This window comes from Polyergus mexicanus, unplaced genomic scaffold (assembly GCF_030449975.1).
Source record: "Polyergus mexicanus isolate NDT 795.1 unplaced genomic scaffold, iyPolMexi1.0 SCAF_8, whole genome shotgun sequence".
Classification (NCBI taxonomy): domain Eukaryota; kingdom Metazoa; phylum Arthropoda; class Insecta; order Hymenoptera; family Formicidae; genus Polyergus; species Polyergus mexicanus.
Window position 1 is genome coordinate 3,556,222 of NW_027223328.1, and position 16,852 is coordinate 3,573,073.

Consider the following 16,852-nt stretch of genomic DNA (forward strand, 5'->3'; position numbering starts at 1 on the left):
GTAACTCTGTTGATGACACTCGGACTTGACTCATGTCAACGACGCGGCTGAAAAGAGGAAGAGGACAATGGACGTGATCATTTGCGGAAGGATTGAAGTAGAAGACTGTTTCGTGTCATGAAAGGAATTGTGATTGCGATGAAACGGAACGCCGTTAAACGAGAGCCAGAGGTCAAAACGTGAGGTTAAACGTGCGGCGGGAAACCTGATAAGAGTCGCTGCGGAGGTCCACCGCGGAGGAGAATAACCTGGTAAGGAAGAGAGGAGAGAAAGGGCGAAGTAAACCGTACCGAGAGACGAGATCGGGAACATCGTGGTAAATATCGAGTATCGATCGTACTGGGAATGTATGGCTAGAAGTATCAAATCGTTATATCGGTGCCGCGACGAGAGCCATCGCGAGAAGAGTACTCCGTGAGAAAACGTTATTGGGTCAATGTCGTAAGTAAATAATAAGCGTAATTCTACGTTTGATAAGTGGACGAAGATGGGAAAGAGAGCCGGAGAAATTGTCTTGAACTGGCCCGTAAATATGCGAGGGATATCGTAGGTGGTGGATTATAATGCGTGTCGCGAGATACATAGTAAGATGAGAACGAGAAAACAGGTGCATTCGCAATCGAAAATATCGCTCTCATGAAAAGTGACTTTGCTTCAGGTATACCAAGAGTTCGGAGACACACGTTTACAACGAGTCGCGAAACGTTATCGGAATAAATCGCAAGGGAAAAGAGAGAGAGAAGATGTCAAATTAATCTGGAAAGGAACGAAGATCCCTCTTTCATGGAAACGGTAAGACACGGCTTAATTATTATAATTTCGTGATTCAGAAGGAAAATTTTTAGCAGGAGAATTTAAAAATACGTATTTATACAATACCTGTTATTATATAAAATATAACGAGAATCTCAAGAGAGGTATATTGTAAGGATAAGGAGCAAGCGTTCTCATCCTTGTGAAATTATCTCGGATATATATTCAAGAGTTTGTGAGAAATTATAGAAGAAGAAATATATATTTATCATTCGTCGCGTTAAAGTAAGACGCGAATAGATTACAATGAGAGATGTTAAACCGACGATTCTCAGAGGCGCGTGCCAGACACAAACCGAGGGAGAGAATAATAAAATGTAAATCTCCCAGGGTATTCCCGTTATTCTAAACAAAGCGTGTTAAGCGCGTTAAAGGCAAAGGTAATATTGCGGTAAACAGAGAGAAAACGCCTCGACAAACCGCGCTATAAATGATTAAGAGAGGCGAGATATTACGAGCGGAGAGAAAGCCAGAGAAATATCGACGATATCGTATTGATAAGATGCATCATGAATCGATGGAGACAGAGAGAGAAAGAGAGGAAATTCGAGCGGAAATTTGCTTTACTAATCTAGGAGGCGGGATATCATCCATCGCGAACGTCTAGCGATGTTTAGATCGCGGTTTAGATTCCGACGCGGTCGTTTGAATCCGCATTACGCCTGATTTACATACGCAAAACTCGCTCGTTCAGATTGAAAATTGGAGCGATCGGCCGGAAGTTTACCGTCGTAAATACAGCTGAACCGGATAAGAAACGCGAGAGCGGCCATCGCGGGCGAAAAAAGCCAGACGTGCAATTGCAATGAAGCGCAGCGCGGCAAGAGAGACAGTATTGGATTCGTTTCGTTTCGTTATAAGAGGAAATAATGAGAATATACTTAAGGAACCACGAGTGTGATCTGTCGCAAGTTCAGCTGGTATCGGTCTTGTGAAACGATAGAGACACAATGATCGTCATGATCGCTAATATATATACATCATTGAGCGAACTATTTTATTATCCTTCTCGTTCTAAAAGCGAGAGAGAGAGAGAGAGATCGTCTTCTCTCCCTTTCACGAAAAAAAAATTTCGAGCGAAAGGAACTACGAGAGTAACGTGATTCAATGGGAGCGGACGGATACGCCTAACAAAAACGGAAGAATTCGGATCGTGTTCCGTTGGAGAGACAACAGGAGGCTTTCTAGATTAATTCCAGCATCGTATTACACGCGGTCTGATAGGGAAAAAAAAATCGGTATCGGGTTCGGATTTACTGCGCTCCCCATCTGCCGTATCTTGCTTTAATAGAGCGATTATCAGCCGTATAGCGGCATTAATATTAAGATCTTAAACATCGCGTTTAACCGTACAGCGACACTCATTGATTAACCGTAGCTGGAGAAAATTGTGTCGAGAAATTTTCACTCCAATTTTCACTCCAGTGTGTCAAACATTATCGTATATATGGAAAAACTTTACGACGACACACAATCGTTGAATGATCCCGATTTCCCTCCCTCCCCGCCTCCGAGAAGGCTACGGTAAAATCTGTCGGGACACCTGTAAACATAGATGTCTACAGATGGGTAGTCTCTCTTATGTGCTTACACGGATCATTCAAAGGAACTATTATAGACGAGACGTTGATGATTTTGCGCTGATGTGACGATAAATCAGCCTGACGTTAATCGCGATACGTCCCACTCTTTGGATTTAAATACGCGCTAACCCTAAGTGAATCATGGAGACTGCGTCTTATTGAGAGGAACAGGATCCTGTTGGAAATGAAGGTTTCCCATTCCCATTGAATCGACGGAATAAGGAACAGGGTGGAAAAATCGAAGATTTAAAGATATATCTTCCTTCGTACCCGTAATAATTTCCACGATAATTAATATAATTATAAGTAACATCGAATTTTATATTACGATCTTTGAGAAGTCGTCAATTTATTGCAAACATATTCGCGAATTTTTATCAATTTTTTTCGCAAGTGAAGCTCTAAAATATCCTGTGAAATACGCGCGAGTTCTTTTTATCTTGAAAGATCAAAAGAAAAATTGTGTAATATATAATTACAAGATATCAAACCTTTACCTAAAGATACTTATCACAATTATAATATTTCACACCCGATTGCGCATTCCGCATATTTTTTCGTATTCTTTTTTTTTTACGCAACTTCCGCGAATTTTTATCAATTTTTTTCGCAAGTGAAGCTCTAAAATATCCTGTGAAATACGCGCGAGTTCTTTTTATCTTGAAAGATCAAAAGAAAAATTGTGTAATATATAATTACAAGATATCAAACCTTTACCTAAAGATACTTATCACAATTATAATATTTCACACCCGATTGCGCATTCCGCATATTTTTTCGTATTCTTTTTTTTTTACGCAACTTCCGCGAATTTCTACGAAACGAATGATGAATGGTTGCCGGACCTTGACTAATTCTAATTTATTTTGCGCGAATAATGAACGTACACGCATCTGTGTGTAGATTGACGCATTGCCTTTATTTCCCAACTTACTTTCGTCTCGCGTTAGCGCCCCTTAATCTCATGTTTCATGCCAGGCTTGACTTTTCAGATCGCACATCTCACCTCACAAATTCGTCAGCCGTGTAAACGTCTTGTTGAGATGCGAGAAACTGCTATCGGTATCATCGCGCCGATGATCGTTTTCTGAAGGCACTGGATATGAAATTGTGGGATTTTCGCGCATTTTCCCGATTCCGCATTCGCGGCGATAGAGAAGCGGCAAGTAAACGACGTGAAGATCGATGAACCCATCCGTGATATACGAAAGGAGTAAGTTAATCTCTTAATTGATATAAAAAATTGGATTATAAGATATATATATATATATATATATATATATATATATATATATAATTTATATAACAGAATTAAATGCAAAATTGTTGCCAGTAATCGGGGGGGGGGGGTGGAGGGTGGGGGGGGGTGGCAATAATGTTATTTATGTATTTATTGAATTTCGCATGAAAAATGGAACATTATTGATATAGTAAGTCTTCTATAGTCTTTCTATAATGAGAGAATGAAAGCATACAAACACAAAGGAGCGCACAAATTAAGACTTCAGCAATCCGTTAGAGGAAACGAAGTGCATCGTTTGATTTGAATTTCATGAAGGAAAACACTGTTAGATGACTTTGCGCCACTGTTTACAAACAAGACAGTTTAAATATCAATTTAAACTCAAGCGATAATTCACGATCACTTTCATATGCACCTCATAACTCATATACACTTTAGAACAGATGACAGATGATAGGCAATATAAAACAATCTTTTCCTTTCATCATTAATGTATCATATATTTAGTATCTTTAACTGTTTAAATAAGTTTATTAAACATACATTTTTTCCTAATTGTCCGCTGACAATCCACAGACGATGTCTGGATTATTTAATAAATAAATAAAGAGAGATACAACTTTTTTATCTTTTTAATAATAACATAAAAGCAAACTTCAGTCAGTCGCAATTATGTTTAGCTAGTTTTCACTTCAACATGCATTTTTTCGTAGTGCACTGTAGATCAATAAATTTCTAATCGATGCGATTAATCTCTTTTATGAATGTCAATACTATTACTGCTCCGCTCTTGACCTTTCTCGTTATCGTTTGCTTTCATCATTATAGCGAATTTCGATTTGTCGGCGATCGATGACCCTTCTCGTTCGCGATCATTATTCACGCATTTACAGTAATTCATACAGGAAATTCTAATTCACGTGTTATCTTTAATATTTTTCTACTAATTTAAAATTGATGTCTTGTTTGTCAAAGTTTACTTGTATCATATATTCTTGAATGAGTTTTTAATATGAAACAATAATTAATTTTATGATTAATTTTCATGTTAAAATTTATTATGACTCTTTAATTTTCAATATTCAGATTCGGTAATTGACAATGAGTTTAAAACCTAAATTCCGCTATTTGTAAATTAGCATTAGTATTATGAAGAAAAAAAAATTAATGGGATAAAGATTTACAATTCGTGAATTATAAACGCAATATTAAAATTAATATTTTCATTAATATCTTTTTATAAAAATCCTTATTTCAATTTTTATAATAAATATCGTGATAATATCTAGATTCATGCATATTATATAGCTGTCAAGAAATCTTTAAAATATATATATGTGCAGTGATTCTACACTAAATAGTATAGGGTAATCTTTTAACTTTTAAGGTGCAAGTTCCTTGAAATAAATGATGTAAAATAATTATAACTGTCATTGTAAAAACACTTAGATACATTTAGATTTTTATTATATATTAGAAAAATATATAATAGAAAATATAGATTTCAATCTGGCTTTTATTAGCCTGCTCAATTTAAATTTAATTTTCGCATATAGAGCCTCATGAAATTCTAAGCTTGATTATTAAAAATTTTAATTTTAAGATTTCAATTACAATTCGTACAAAATTGCAAATCATTCTTATAACGCAGCGTAAATACGGGCCAATGTGTTTATCGATTTATGACACGCGGATGTAAGTGTAACACGACATATGCCTTCGAGCAAATTCTCATTTCTCGACAAAGATTGCAATTTCATTCGTGCAACCTCCTCGCATTTACTCAATCCAAATAATTATACAGGCCTAATTGAAGCACATGTTCACATTATGATGAATATTTCGTACGGTAAGTGTATCAAGTGTGTGCCAGCAAACATCATGGCACGTACGTGCCTTAAGAACCCGATCTCTCGCTTACCATCAAGTTTAAATCACGTATGCAATTCTGAAATTATAAATCTGGAATTATAAACGCGCGCGTGTATTCGCATATGTTTAAAGATGAACTGACGAAATAATACAATTTTAATAAGATGCATAAATTAATGGTCGAATTAGATATCGGAAAGCGCGGAACAATATGGAAAAATTGATAAATAAATTTACGAATTTATAAAAATACAATCGCGCATTTATTATAATAAGACGTGTAATGTAATAAAAATTTGACCGTAAAAGATTAATTTTAATGAGCATGCTCATTAAAATTAATATTTTGTATTTCTCATAAATTGATAACGAGAAAGATTGAGAAAAAAATTTGAAACGATACATTGCTTAAAAAAATCGCGTTTGTTTTCATATTCACTAGATATATACACGTGATAGTCGCAGTAGTCGAGGTGATAATTACATCGCCGCACCGTTGCTCAGATACCGGTACCTAATCATTTCCCGTGACTCCTCTATATTATCTTCGCACCTCTGCGAATTGTATCTGCAATTTATACGAATTTATCACGACCAGAAATTCTGGCACTAGAATTTTACGGGATGAGAACCACGCTTAATCCTTTCTATTTCTTTTTTCACCTGATCGTGTCGAGTGATCCTTCATTAGTCCGATGACGATCAACAAGGCGATAACATGATTCACAATCGGCAATTCCGAGCAATTGCTGATTCGAAGAGAGATAAATATTCACGAAGAAGATTCATTGCAGTGATACTCTCGGCATTATAAGACGTCTTTTTTTCTACAAATATACATATAATGATAACGTTATCTTGGACAAACATTATCGATAATTATATGGTAGCGAGATAAAAAGATATCTACAATTCACATTATTATCATTAAAAAACATATATTTTAATTTAACTAATAAATTAATTGATTAATATATGCATAAATAACTAATATAGTACAATTTATATTTATATTAATCTTTATTATAGTATATTAAATTATGTTTAAATTATTTAACTTTATACATCTTGAGACATCTAAATATCTAAAAAATAAAGCAAGATAGAAAGAAATGTTTCAGACAAAAGTTGTTCGGTTCTAAGGGAGTCATAAGATGGTGCCATTAGTTTAACCTTGGATGGAGGCGCTTCGGAGATTTCAATGTCAATCTTGTTTTATTTTTATTATACCAATTGATGTCTCTGATTTTTTGAGCTTAAAATATTAAGGTAACATTATTGCAAAATAAATAATTTTATGAGATATTTTATAGTTTATGTAAAATTATGTCGAAGTAAATTAATAAAATAAAGTTTAAAATATCTCGTAAACTAATATTAAACTTTTGGCCATCATACCCCTATAACTTTTTATGCAGAATATTGCGAGGAATCGATTTATGTAAAAAAATTGGGGAGTTCCCGTTTAAAAAAAACATATATATATATATATATATTTAAAAAATTAAAATAGAAAATATTGAAAAAGTTTTTATATCAATTCTTGTAGAAGATAGTTTCCACATTTTTAAAATTGCAAGTTACCGTTGTAAATTGAAACATAAATATTGTTTTGACACATATATTAAACTTTATATGTCACTATTAAATAATGAAATACAAATAAATTGTTATATTTTTTTTAATAACAGATAATTATAATGTATAAATATTCGAACATCACCGTCACCTATCTATGAAAGGTAAAGATGTTCCCTGACATCGCGAGTGTAACCGCAGGCACATATATAATAGCGCCGCCACAAACATAAATCGAAATCTCATCACCATAATTCATTGTTTTTATATAAACTCATATAAACGCACATCCTAATTACAAGTATATGCATATGACAAATGCGCGACGAAGATTACTAGGATCGAAAGTGAAAGGCAGTTTCTTGAAGTATCGACAAAGAAAACATACTCAAGGGAAGTAACTTTAATAATGTGATAGAGAGTAAGATTTCTTTTTGAAACATTATGATGGGAAAAAGCGCGGTTAATCCATTTCCACTTGTTTTTTTCAATAGACTAGAAAGCAATGTGAGAATTGACATTTTGTTAATGTTCGTACATATACATTATAATTTACTTTCTATGCCATTATTAAAGTATTTTGATATAGAATTTATTTGCTGTTCTTAGGAAACGGCAGTGAAAAGAAATTCTTACTTTGTACATAATCAATTTTATTCATGTCATTAAAATTCCTTACACGATTGATAAGCAAATTATATTCGTAATAATTTTTCGCATAGTTTATTTTTCTAACATATTAAACATTTTATTTATTAATATTGATTTTATAGAGGAAGATAGAATATATAAAGAATGTTAAAATTCCTTTATGTAAACAATTTTTTTCTCGCAAACTCTAATTCCAATATTATCTCATCGATCTGACGATTTGTTGCATATATGAATAAGTGTTTCATCTCTCAAGTGCTGGAGCGATTAATTAAAAATTGTATCTATTTAAAATTCATATCATTTGCCGTCAACCGGTGATTTGACATATTTTCCATCACGTGGCATACCTAGATGCATTAGACTGCATTTAAAACACGTGCGTGCGCGCGCGCGCGCAAAGAAATTAATTCAGAAGTGATTTCCCGACAATGACGTCGACGCGACTACACTTGCTGTCAGTCGGCGAAGGTATCTAAGTCCGCAAGAAGTGCCGCTATGTCCTACATAAGAGCCGAGGCGGCGGATGATGATTCTGGGACGGCGCGTTCGGTTATTACGTATCTTTCGGGTCCGATTACGATTGATTTCTTAAATCACGTATCATCAACGGGGATCTCACAGTAAATCTCAGTATAAGCGAGTCTTTATTTATCGAGAGCAAGCAGCGGTAATTCAATTTTTGCTGCTTTCGAGTGACTTCCACGGGCTTCGGAAAAATTTCGAAAAATGTTTTAAATCAATTATAAAAGTTTGGAAAAGTTTGGGACGTTTCGTTCTTTTATTATCAATAAAACGGTTGCAGAAATTAATTTTATTTTATTTTGTTTTGTTTTATTTTATTTTATTTTATTTTATTTTATTTTATCTTATTTTATCTTATCTTATTTTTTTTATTTTATTCTTTTTTTAGATTAATCTTTTTTTGTTTGAATATTTTATATTAGCTCGAGGATGACAAGCATCAGCGTGAAACAATCAATGGGCGTTTCCTTTTTGTGAAATTACTTTCCGGCTGTAACGTGAATAATATTAGAAGTAAATAAGATAGAGAAAAATAAGATTTACATGTGCAGCTACTTTGCTGCTAAACGTCATGACTCGTCCTTTCTTTGCTTATTATGCTACTTTGAGAGCGCAGATGGTGGTTGGACTTAAATTGTAACTCGGCGTATCTTCAACTGCGATAATATATAGCACATTCTGCGTATTTTCCGCTTTTATTACAAAAGGAAAGCTTGATCGTGTTTATGCGTATAGTGATATAAAATATCAGATTCGCGACGACGTTGATTAATTCCTTCGAAAAATCGTCGATCGTTAAATCGGAGCGCGTAAACTAGACGCAAACCGTTTTCCTCGCTTATCATTATATATTTAGGAATCATTCGATTATACCTGAGGATGCGACAAGTAGATCATACGCATTACGATCCGCCACCACTTTATTGAAACGGCACCTTTGTCGGCTTGGTAAAGGGATGTCGGTCCCTCTCTTTCCTATACTCCTTTCTTCACGAACCGGTTCCCAACCCGGGTTGAAACATCGAACGTTCCGTTCTTCAGCTTCCATCTGTCGCCCAGCGAGCACGCGAGCTACATCGGAATGCGCGTCTCTTCGCGATTGACACTCGTTCACATTCCACGCGATACATACTAGGGAGAAAAAGCTTCTTCCTGTGTTAACCATCGGTTAATCGTGTCTTCATCGCGTGCAGGATGTAGAAAAAAATGAACTGAGATTATAGAGCACAAAGTTCCCCGATAGTACGTCGCTCGACATTGACTTGTGTCTAATCTGTCGGTTCCCGTATCTGGAATATTAATCCACAATTTCAATAAATTTCCGATAAATATTAATACAATTTATAATACTTATATTATTAGGGTAGAAAAAAAAATTGATTATAGTTATTAAAATAAAGGGTGTAGTCAGATATAATAGAATAAAAGAAAGGAATTCCTTCCGGGTGCATTAAATTATGTTTCTTAATTACGTACTCTTTATTACGGCAATTTTAACTTTGATCAAAATTATGTATATAGTATTTTGATCTGTGTATTTATTATTATACAGGGTGAGGCATCTAAGACAGGCCACCCGAATAACTCCCACAGTTTTGGAGACAGGAGAAAATGTTTGAAATAAAAGTTGTATGGTACCGAGGGGGAAATTTTGTGGAAGTGAACATTCTTCAACATCACCCTAATTTTTTTATACAAATCGATTCCTCGCAATATTTGGCACAACAAATTATAAGGGTAAAATGGCCAAAAAGTGAATACGAATTTTGTATTTTATACTCCATACTAAACACTTACTTAAACTCAACATGTATAGTATTAATACATAAAGATTGAAGTGTACAAGATGATTGAATGTTTATTTACTTTTTTGCCATCTTACTCTTATAATTTTTTGTGCCAAATATTGCGAGGAATCGATTTGTATAAAAAAAATTAGGGTGGTTCCACTTCAAAAAAATAAAGATGATCTTCAAATCTCCAAAGTGCCTCCACCTAAAAAAAAAAAAAAAAAAATATTCACTTCCACAAGATTTCCCCCTCGGTACCATACAACTTTTATTTCAAACATTTTCTCCTATCTCCATAATTGTGGAAGTTATTCGGCTGGCCTGTCTTAGACGCCTCATCCTGTATATATAATATAATTTTTTAATTAAAACAAAATTCATAAATTATATCTTTATAAATAAGATTATATTTAAATATCTTTAATAATAATAATAATAATTTTATAATAATAATAATGATAATAATTTTATTTATAAAGATATAACTTATGAATTTCTTTTCTGAATCAAAAAGTTGTGTTCGCATCCCTGATTCTGAATAATATTGCGCTGGAAAAGTATAACGAACAACATGTCAATGAAATATTACGTTCAAACGCGTTTATATCGATTATATTTACAATGCAATTACTGCATTGTAACAAAAAGATGAGTATTGTAACTTTTGCGTACGTTGATATTGATTGCATCTGGATATATCACTACTACCGTTCGTGAAAGTTTGGATACACGCTTTCTTCCTGATCCCAAATGCAAATGTAGACTTCCTAATCCAATTCTATGCTATAGTTGCAACTACGTTACGACAACATCTATTTAAATATCCCTTCTATCTATTGATCTTATAACTTGACACGACTAAAGTATTTTTTTTTTTTTTTTTCTAGAATTACAAACCTATACTCCAAATATCATATGTAGAATGTCGTTACATCTTTCTACAATCATTTATCTTATATGATTCCAAAAATTCCTTACAGATTCAAGTTTGCGTTATAATAAATTAGATGTAATTAAGATAAAAGAATCGGGTTCGAATTTTAAAAATCCGAAACAAATCCACTTCAGACTTGTATCGTTCCGCTCTTCAACTACTCGAGATACCGTATCGTCGTGGGCACCGTACGTCAAGTTCACCCACTTCGCGCATCGATCGTCGACGGTGGAAGAGAATCTCTCGCTCGCTCGCGCACACTTAGCATACGCGTTATATGTATATCTGGTAGCATATAACGACGACCGGCGCGGCGGACGACAACCGAAGGTTGTTCAACTCGGGCGGATCTTGTAACCGTCAAGTATAACGGGTCCTAAGGCCCGCGCACGCCGGGCATCGCGCCACCTTCTCGGTTCGGTTTTACCTTCTCGCGAGCTAGGCGAGCGCGTATGCACGCCGAGAAACCCTCTTCCTCTTCTCTGCCCGCTATAAACCTTCTTCAACCTGGGCACGACTTGTCGAGCTCGCCAGTCAGCCGTGCACCATTGTCGAAAGATCGTCCGGGTAGTCGACACTCTTCGCTTCGCGGTCGCGATTTCTTCCGGTCTCTCTTCCGTTTTTTAAATATCTAACGATTCGTGAAATTTTAAAATTTATTTCGAGCATCTGTCTAACATACTTTTTCATTCTCTCGCTTCTTTTCCGCGGACGTTTGGTGTCTCTTCTTTTCCGAATAGATGGTCGCCGAGTAGCTGACGCGCGGATTCGTATCAGTGGGTGCGTCGAAAAGTTCGTCTCGCGTCTTTTCGCGGTCGTCGGGGGTTCGTGTGTGTGTGTTATATATGAAAATCACCGCGTCAGCGGTGATTCGATGTGTCATTGAGCATTAATTGAGATCTAGGTAAGATCTTGATAAATTTACAATAATCATTCACCATCTTCTACATTTCGTTGATTAGCATACTTGATTTATTTTCATATTTTTGCTACTTTTATCGTCCATTTTTTGACAGTAATTATAGCGCATAAATAATGCATTAAGTATATATAATATTACGCATTAATAAATGATACATGTATGAAATTTACTTAAAATAATTAAAAATATTGTTTAAGAAATTTAATCATAATTAATTTTAATTTTAGCTCAAAGTTTTTATGTAACGCGAAGATGTTATTTTGTTGAGAAACATAGGATATCGATATAATAATGTTATCAAATATCGTATGGTTCAGATCCGGGATGTAACATCGCTAATTGTACCCGTACCTATTTCATCGCATTGCTACAGCTCGGTCATTTCCTCAGGAGAAGAGCTTCTACTTCATCTTCCTGTTTCTCTTTTTCGCATCATTACGTTACGTTATACTTGCTAGATCGCGTTTCACGGATGTTTTATTATAGACAATTTATTGTTTCATATGTCATATGATTGGGATATAATGGGAACATTTTTGGAGTTTGTATGCCACGGTCTAAAAAATATTAAGAAATAATTATATTGATTAGATTAATCAATGTTATTAATATACTATGCGACCTACTTATATACCAAATAATTTACTAAGATGAAAAAAGTAAAAGAACCTTTAATATATGTGGAGACACGATTAAAATAATTCTATATTTTAGAAAGGTTTGGGACTTTAAAATTTTGTGAGAGAATTCATCTTCAAGTCAAAATTAAACGTAAATTTAAAATGAATTGAAGAATAAAACCCCTTTTTTATCTATTTGAATCTGTGAAGTTTAATTTGCTAAAATCTTTTTTTATCATATTTAAGCTCCTATTATTAATTAAATATTAATGACATTTCTTAAGAATTTATTTTCCTTAAGAAAAAAATATTTTCATTATATTGACAAGAAACACAGATTTTTTTTGTACCAAATAAATACATTGTCTCATACTGTGTATAGGTGCATGTGATCTATGGATTATATGTAGTCAAAATTATTAATAATTATTTAGGTATTAAATATGATTTATAAATCGGGAAGGTAGGGGAATTCTAATTAATTATTACGTTTTTATTATATATATTTGAATACTTTCCATTTCTTCGTCAGTTTTCTTTTTCTTTTCTACTTTACGGACGTGTTGAATTATTTACATTATATCATACTTCTTCATGCTTTAATAAGAGTCTCACGCAATAAAAAAAGGTTATCCCGTTATGCTTTGACATAAGAAAGCGAAAAAATTGGAAATAATAAAGAAATTTAAATATCAAAAAATATAGTATACATATATCGGTGTTACCGTTATTAACGCGAAATGAATGAAGAATCGATGGGAAGGAAGACTTCGCGTGAGAATGTTCATTGTGCGGGACAGTTATGGCGATGAAGCATCCGCTTCCCGTAACGATCGTAAATCTGTCCGTAAATGAGATTCGATCCAATCGTATTAAGAGATCAATGCGATTTATTGACTCGAACTGTCAAAAGGAGCGCTCTTCCATCTTGGAGCTCCGATCATCGTGTCTCGTGGTCGTTTTATTTCGTTTTTTTATCTTCTATGATCTGATTTAAACGGCGATAGGGATGTTCGATGCTCGTTAGAGCATCTGTTTGTTAAATGGCGTAGCTTTATTACGCTCGCGATTTTTTCCGCTGCGGCGTTCAGCGTTCCAGAAACGAATTCCTCGAACATAATTCCATGAATACGTAAATAGCCTTCAAGTATTCCTTCGCAGATCGAATTATTGACGGCTTTATCGCTCCATTTAAATATGTTTCAGTTGCATTAATATAGATACAGGTAATATTTATAAGGATATTAAGTTTTAATTAGTAGAAAAAAAGGAGGAAGTAATACTTTGATATTAGGTTCCTCTCAACTTACCAGATATCTTGTTATCATTTCTTTAATCTATCATAATTTTTAAATTTACTTTATTTAACGAAATCACACACGGTCAAGTAGTTCCTCGTAATTGCACTCGTGTCTATTTACTCTACAATTGCGGAAAATTACTGCAATACGCTTGCCATCGAAAACAGTCAGTGCGTAAATAAGAGCATGAATAATAACAATTATTGTTGCATACAATAGTTCAATTTTGCGAAGGTAAAATTACAGGAGTTCCATCCAAAGCAGTTCATATAGTCGCCAAGAATTACACTTTTATAACCAATTAAAATTTTTTGTAATTATTACATATTTATCAATTAGAAAAAACGCTTGTAGTCTGTCACACATAAAATATAAGAAACGAGTATTAATTTGTTATTTTATTTATATTATTTTTTTAATATTAATTTTTCAAATAGTTTAATACCGCTTTCATTCGAACGGCTTAATGATTTAATTCTAATGCGATAGTTGAGATTTAATTACGACAATATTTATATAATATTTATATTTAGCGAAGAATATAATTTATCTAATTATATTGTTTGATCGATCGTATTTTTTTTTTTTTTTTTTTTTGCACTGACACATTTGTTTAGAATTCAGAGAATTCCTTTTAGCGTTATTCGCAAATTCAATGGAGTCGTTTATGCGCGCAAGCGGTTGTTCGTAAAGATACATTCAAATGGTTAACGGTACGTGCATGTTTGTAAAAAATTTACTCGTTGAATTCTGCTATTCTACACCGGACTATTCTATACCGGTGAATAATGCCCCGGCTTCTCGCACTTCGATCACATTTTTACATTCTGTAATATCGCCGTGAGATGCAGCATCGACGTCTCACGTACGAAAGACTCCCGAAGAAGATATCGATGCCCCGATCGGGATACCGTTAGTAGGCACGATTATATGAACGGAAAAAACGGTAAATTACATCCAGGTGACAATTATGTAATCGTTAACCGAATTCCACGAATTCCGTTGGCGGGAGATATTGTAATTGGAATTGTAAATGGCAGTTGTTGCGGATTGTCTTTCTCAAGTTGAGACTAAAAGTACCTAGTTAATCCTCGGCGGAGATTTCGATGCACGGGAGGAGAGAACGTTTCGCTTGTTCATGAATGATCGGGACATTATTTAATTTTTAATTAAATATTATTTGTACAATATTTAGAATGTTCGACAACATTGAAAAATCATGTTCCTAATGTGTGTATGTGCGTATATGTGCGTACGCAATATATTGTACAATCTCTAATTTCCGTAATTTTTGAGATGTAAATTTCGGGCTAAATTTTTTTTTACGTGGATAGAGTATCATTAAAGGATAGCTGGTATTGAATTTGGTGAGAATCGATGAAAAAATTCATTCTTTATAAAATTTTTAATTTTTTTTTAGGAATGTCTGTACATGTTGCAACTTTTGCAAATTTTGTGATGTCAGGTTAAATTCTTTTTATATGAATAGAGTATCATTAAAGGATAATTGGTATTGAATTTGCTTTCTCTATGAGGAAGCCAGAATTGAAAAACTCGCTTGCTTTAAAAAGCTTAAGCCTTGTGAGCAAAATAAAATTCCTCTATGAGGAAGCAATATGCAAATTTCATTCGAGTTTCTCGGAAGAAGTTTGATATTATTTCACAATTGTAGATATATCCACTATGGTATGAAATTCTACGATTTCATTGCGCGAATGCATGCTTAATTTCATGTAAACGTCGATGTTAAGATAATTTCACCGCTTGTATTCTACGCGCATTGATGGTTGAACAATTGGAAATGAAAATTGAATACGAACGATCCTTTCAATCAAGACCTTCGATAACAAATCGTTAATCAAAGATTCACGTCGCGTCTAAGTAAAGTCGCCAAAATCACCTGGTCTCGACAATTGCGTCATTAGTAACTTAATGATTGCGCATCTTAAATTCTTCAATTGTTATTGTCCAACGTTACTTTAAAACTCTTAATGCTCATGCAACAAAGATTGTGTAAATCGTAGATTAAATTTTTATACGTAAATTATACTTATAAATACTTGATTTAGATGTTCAATATTTATCGTATAATATTCTGTAGAATTATTTATATTTACAATCATATTTTCAGATCGATAGGAGTTAAATTATCGAAAAAGAAAGAAATTAAAAATCTCGATATAATATTTCAAATTAATTATTCTATCTGCTTGATGTATCATTTTATAATCAATCAGAGAAAATATTGTGTATATATAATTGATTAATATTTATCTGCACTTTATGACATGCGAGATATTGCAAAAGTGTTTGTCGAAATACGTAAAAAGTTAAATACATATTACAGATATATATCTTCGTTCGCAATAGCGTTCACGCATGTACTTATTCTTATGAATGTTAATGCAAGCGTCGCGTCGTCCTCGTCGTCGTTAAATTAAAACCTTCCACTTCCGCGTTTGCTCCACCGTTTCCTGTCGCTCCTTCTGCGCGATTCTTCTATACAATCGACTCTATCGCACCTTTCATTTCGACGATCGCAAAATCATTTTTGCGTTCTCTTACTCTCGACCGGTTCCCGATGATACACTTCATACGCGTGCAACGAGATCTATGATCTAGATCATTGCGCAAGATCAGGTTTGACATTTAGGAGTGTAGGTCATCGTGTCGAGGACAGCCTCTAGACACGTGTATTTCGCGATTCACGGAATCTCCCTTTGTTCTTCTTTTTACAATTCAAAGCGCATCGATAAAGCCATTTCTGAATTTGTAAATGAATTACACATAAGGTTGCGGTGTCGTCTTTTTTTTTTGTATATGTGTATAGTCTTATTCTAAAATATTTCTTTTTAATCTTTGTTTTAGTGCGAAGATGCGGATGCAGATATTGAAGATTGTGTTGGTCCTGCTTGTCGCAGGATCAGGGGATGCTAGACCTCAGAAAAGTGGTAGGTCCTTTTTAAGGAAATCATATTATATGCGATGACAATATTAGAACGAAGAATTACAATATATTA

The 16,852-nt window shown here is 34.0% G+C and overlaps 1 protein-coding gene across 1 annotated transcript in view; it reads left to right on the top strand.

The window, feature by feature from the left end:
• The window catches only part of LOC138935786 (serine-rich adhesin for platelets), a 27,301-nt gene continuing 10,449 nt past the window's right edge, over window positions 1-16,852 (top strand). Inside the window, exons 1-3 of the mRNA XM_070300618.1 lie at window positions 1-792; window positions 3,389-3,609; window positions 16,701-16,783. Coding sequence (XP_070156719.1) covers window positions 16,708-16,783 — 76 coding nt within the window. The 5' untranslated portion in view covers window positions 1-792; window positions 3,389-3,609; window positions 16,701-16,707. The remainder of the gene's footprint in view (window positions 793-3,388; window positions 3,610-16,700; window positions 16,784-16,852) is intronic.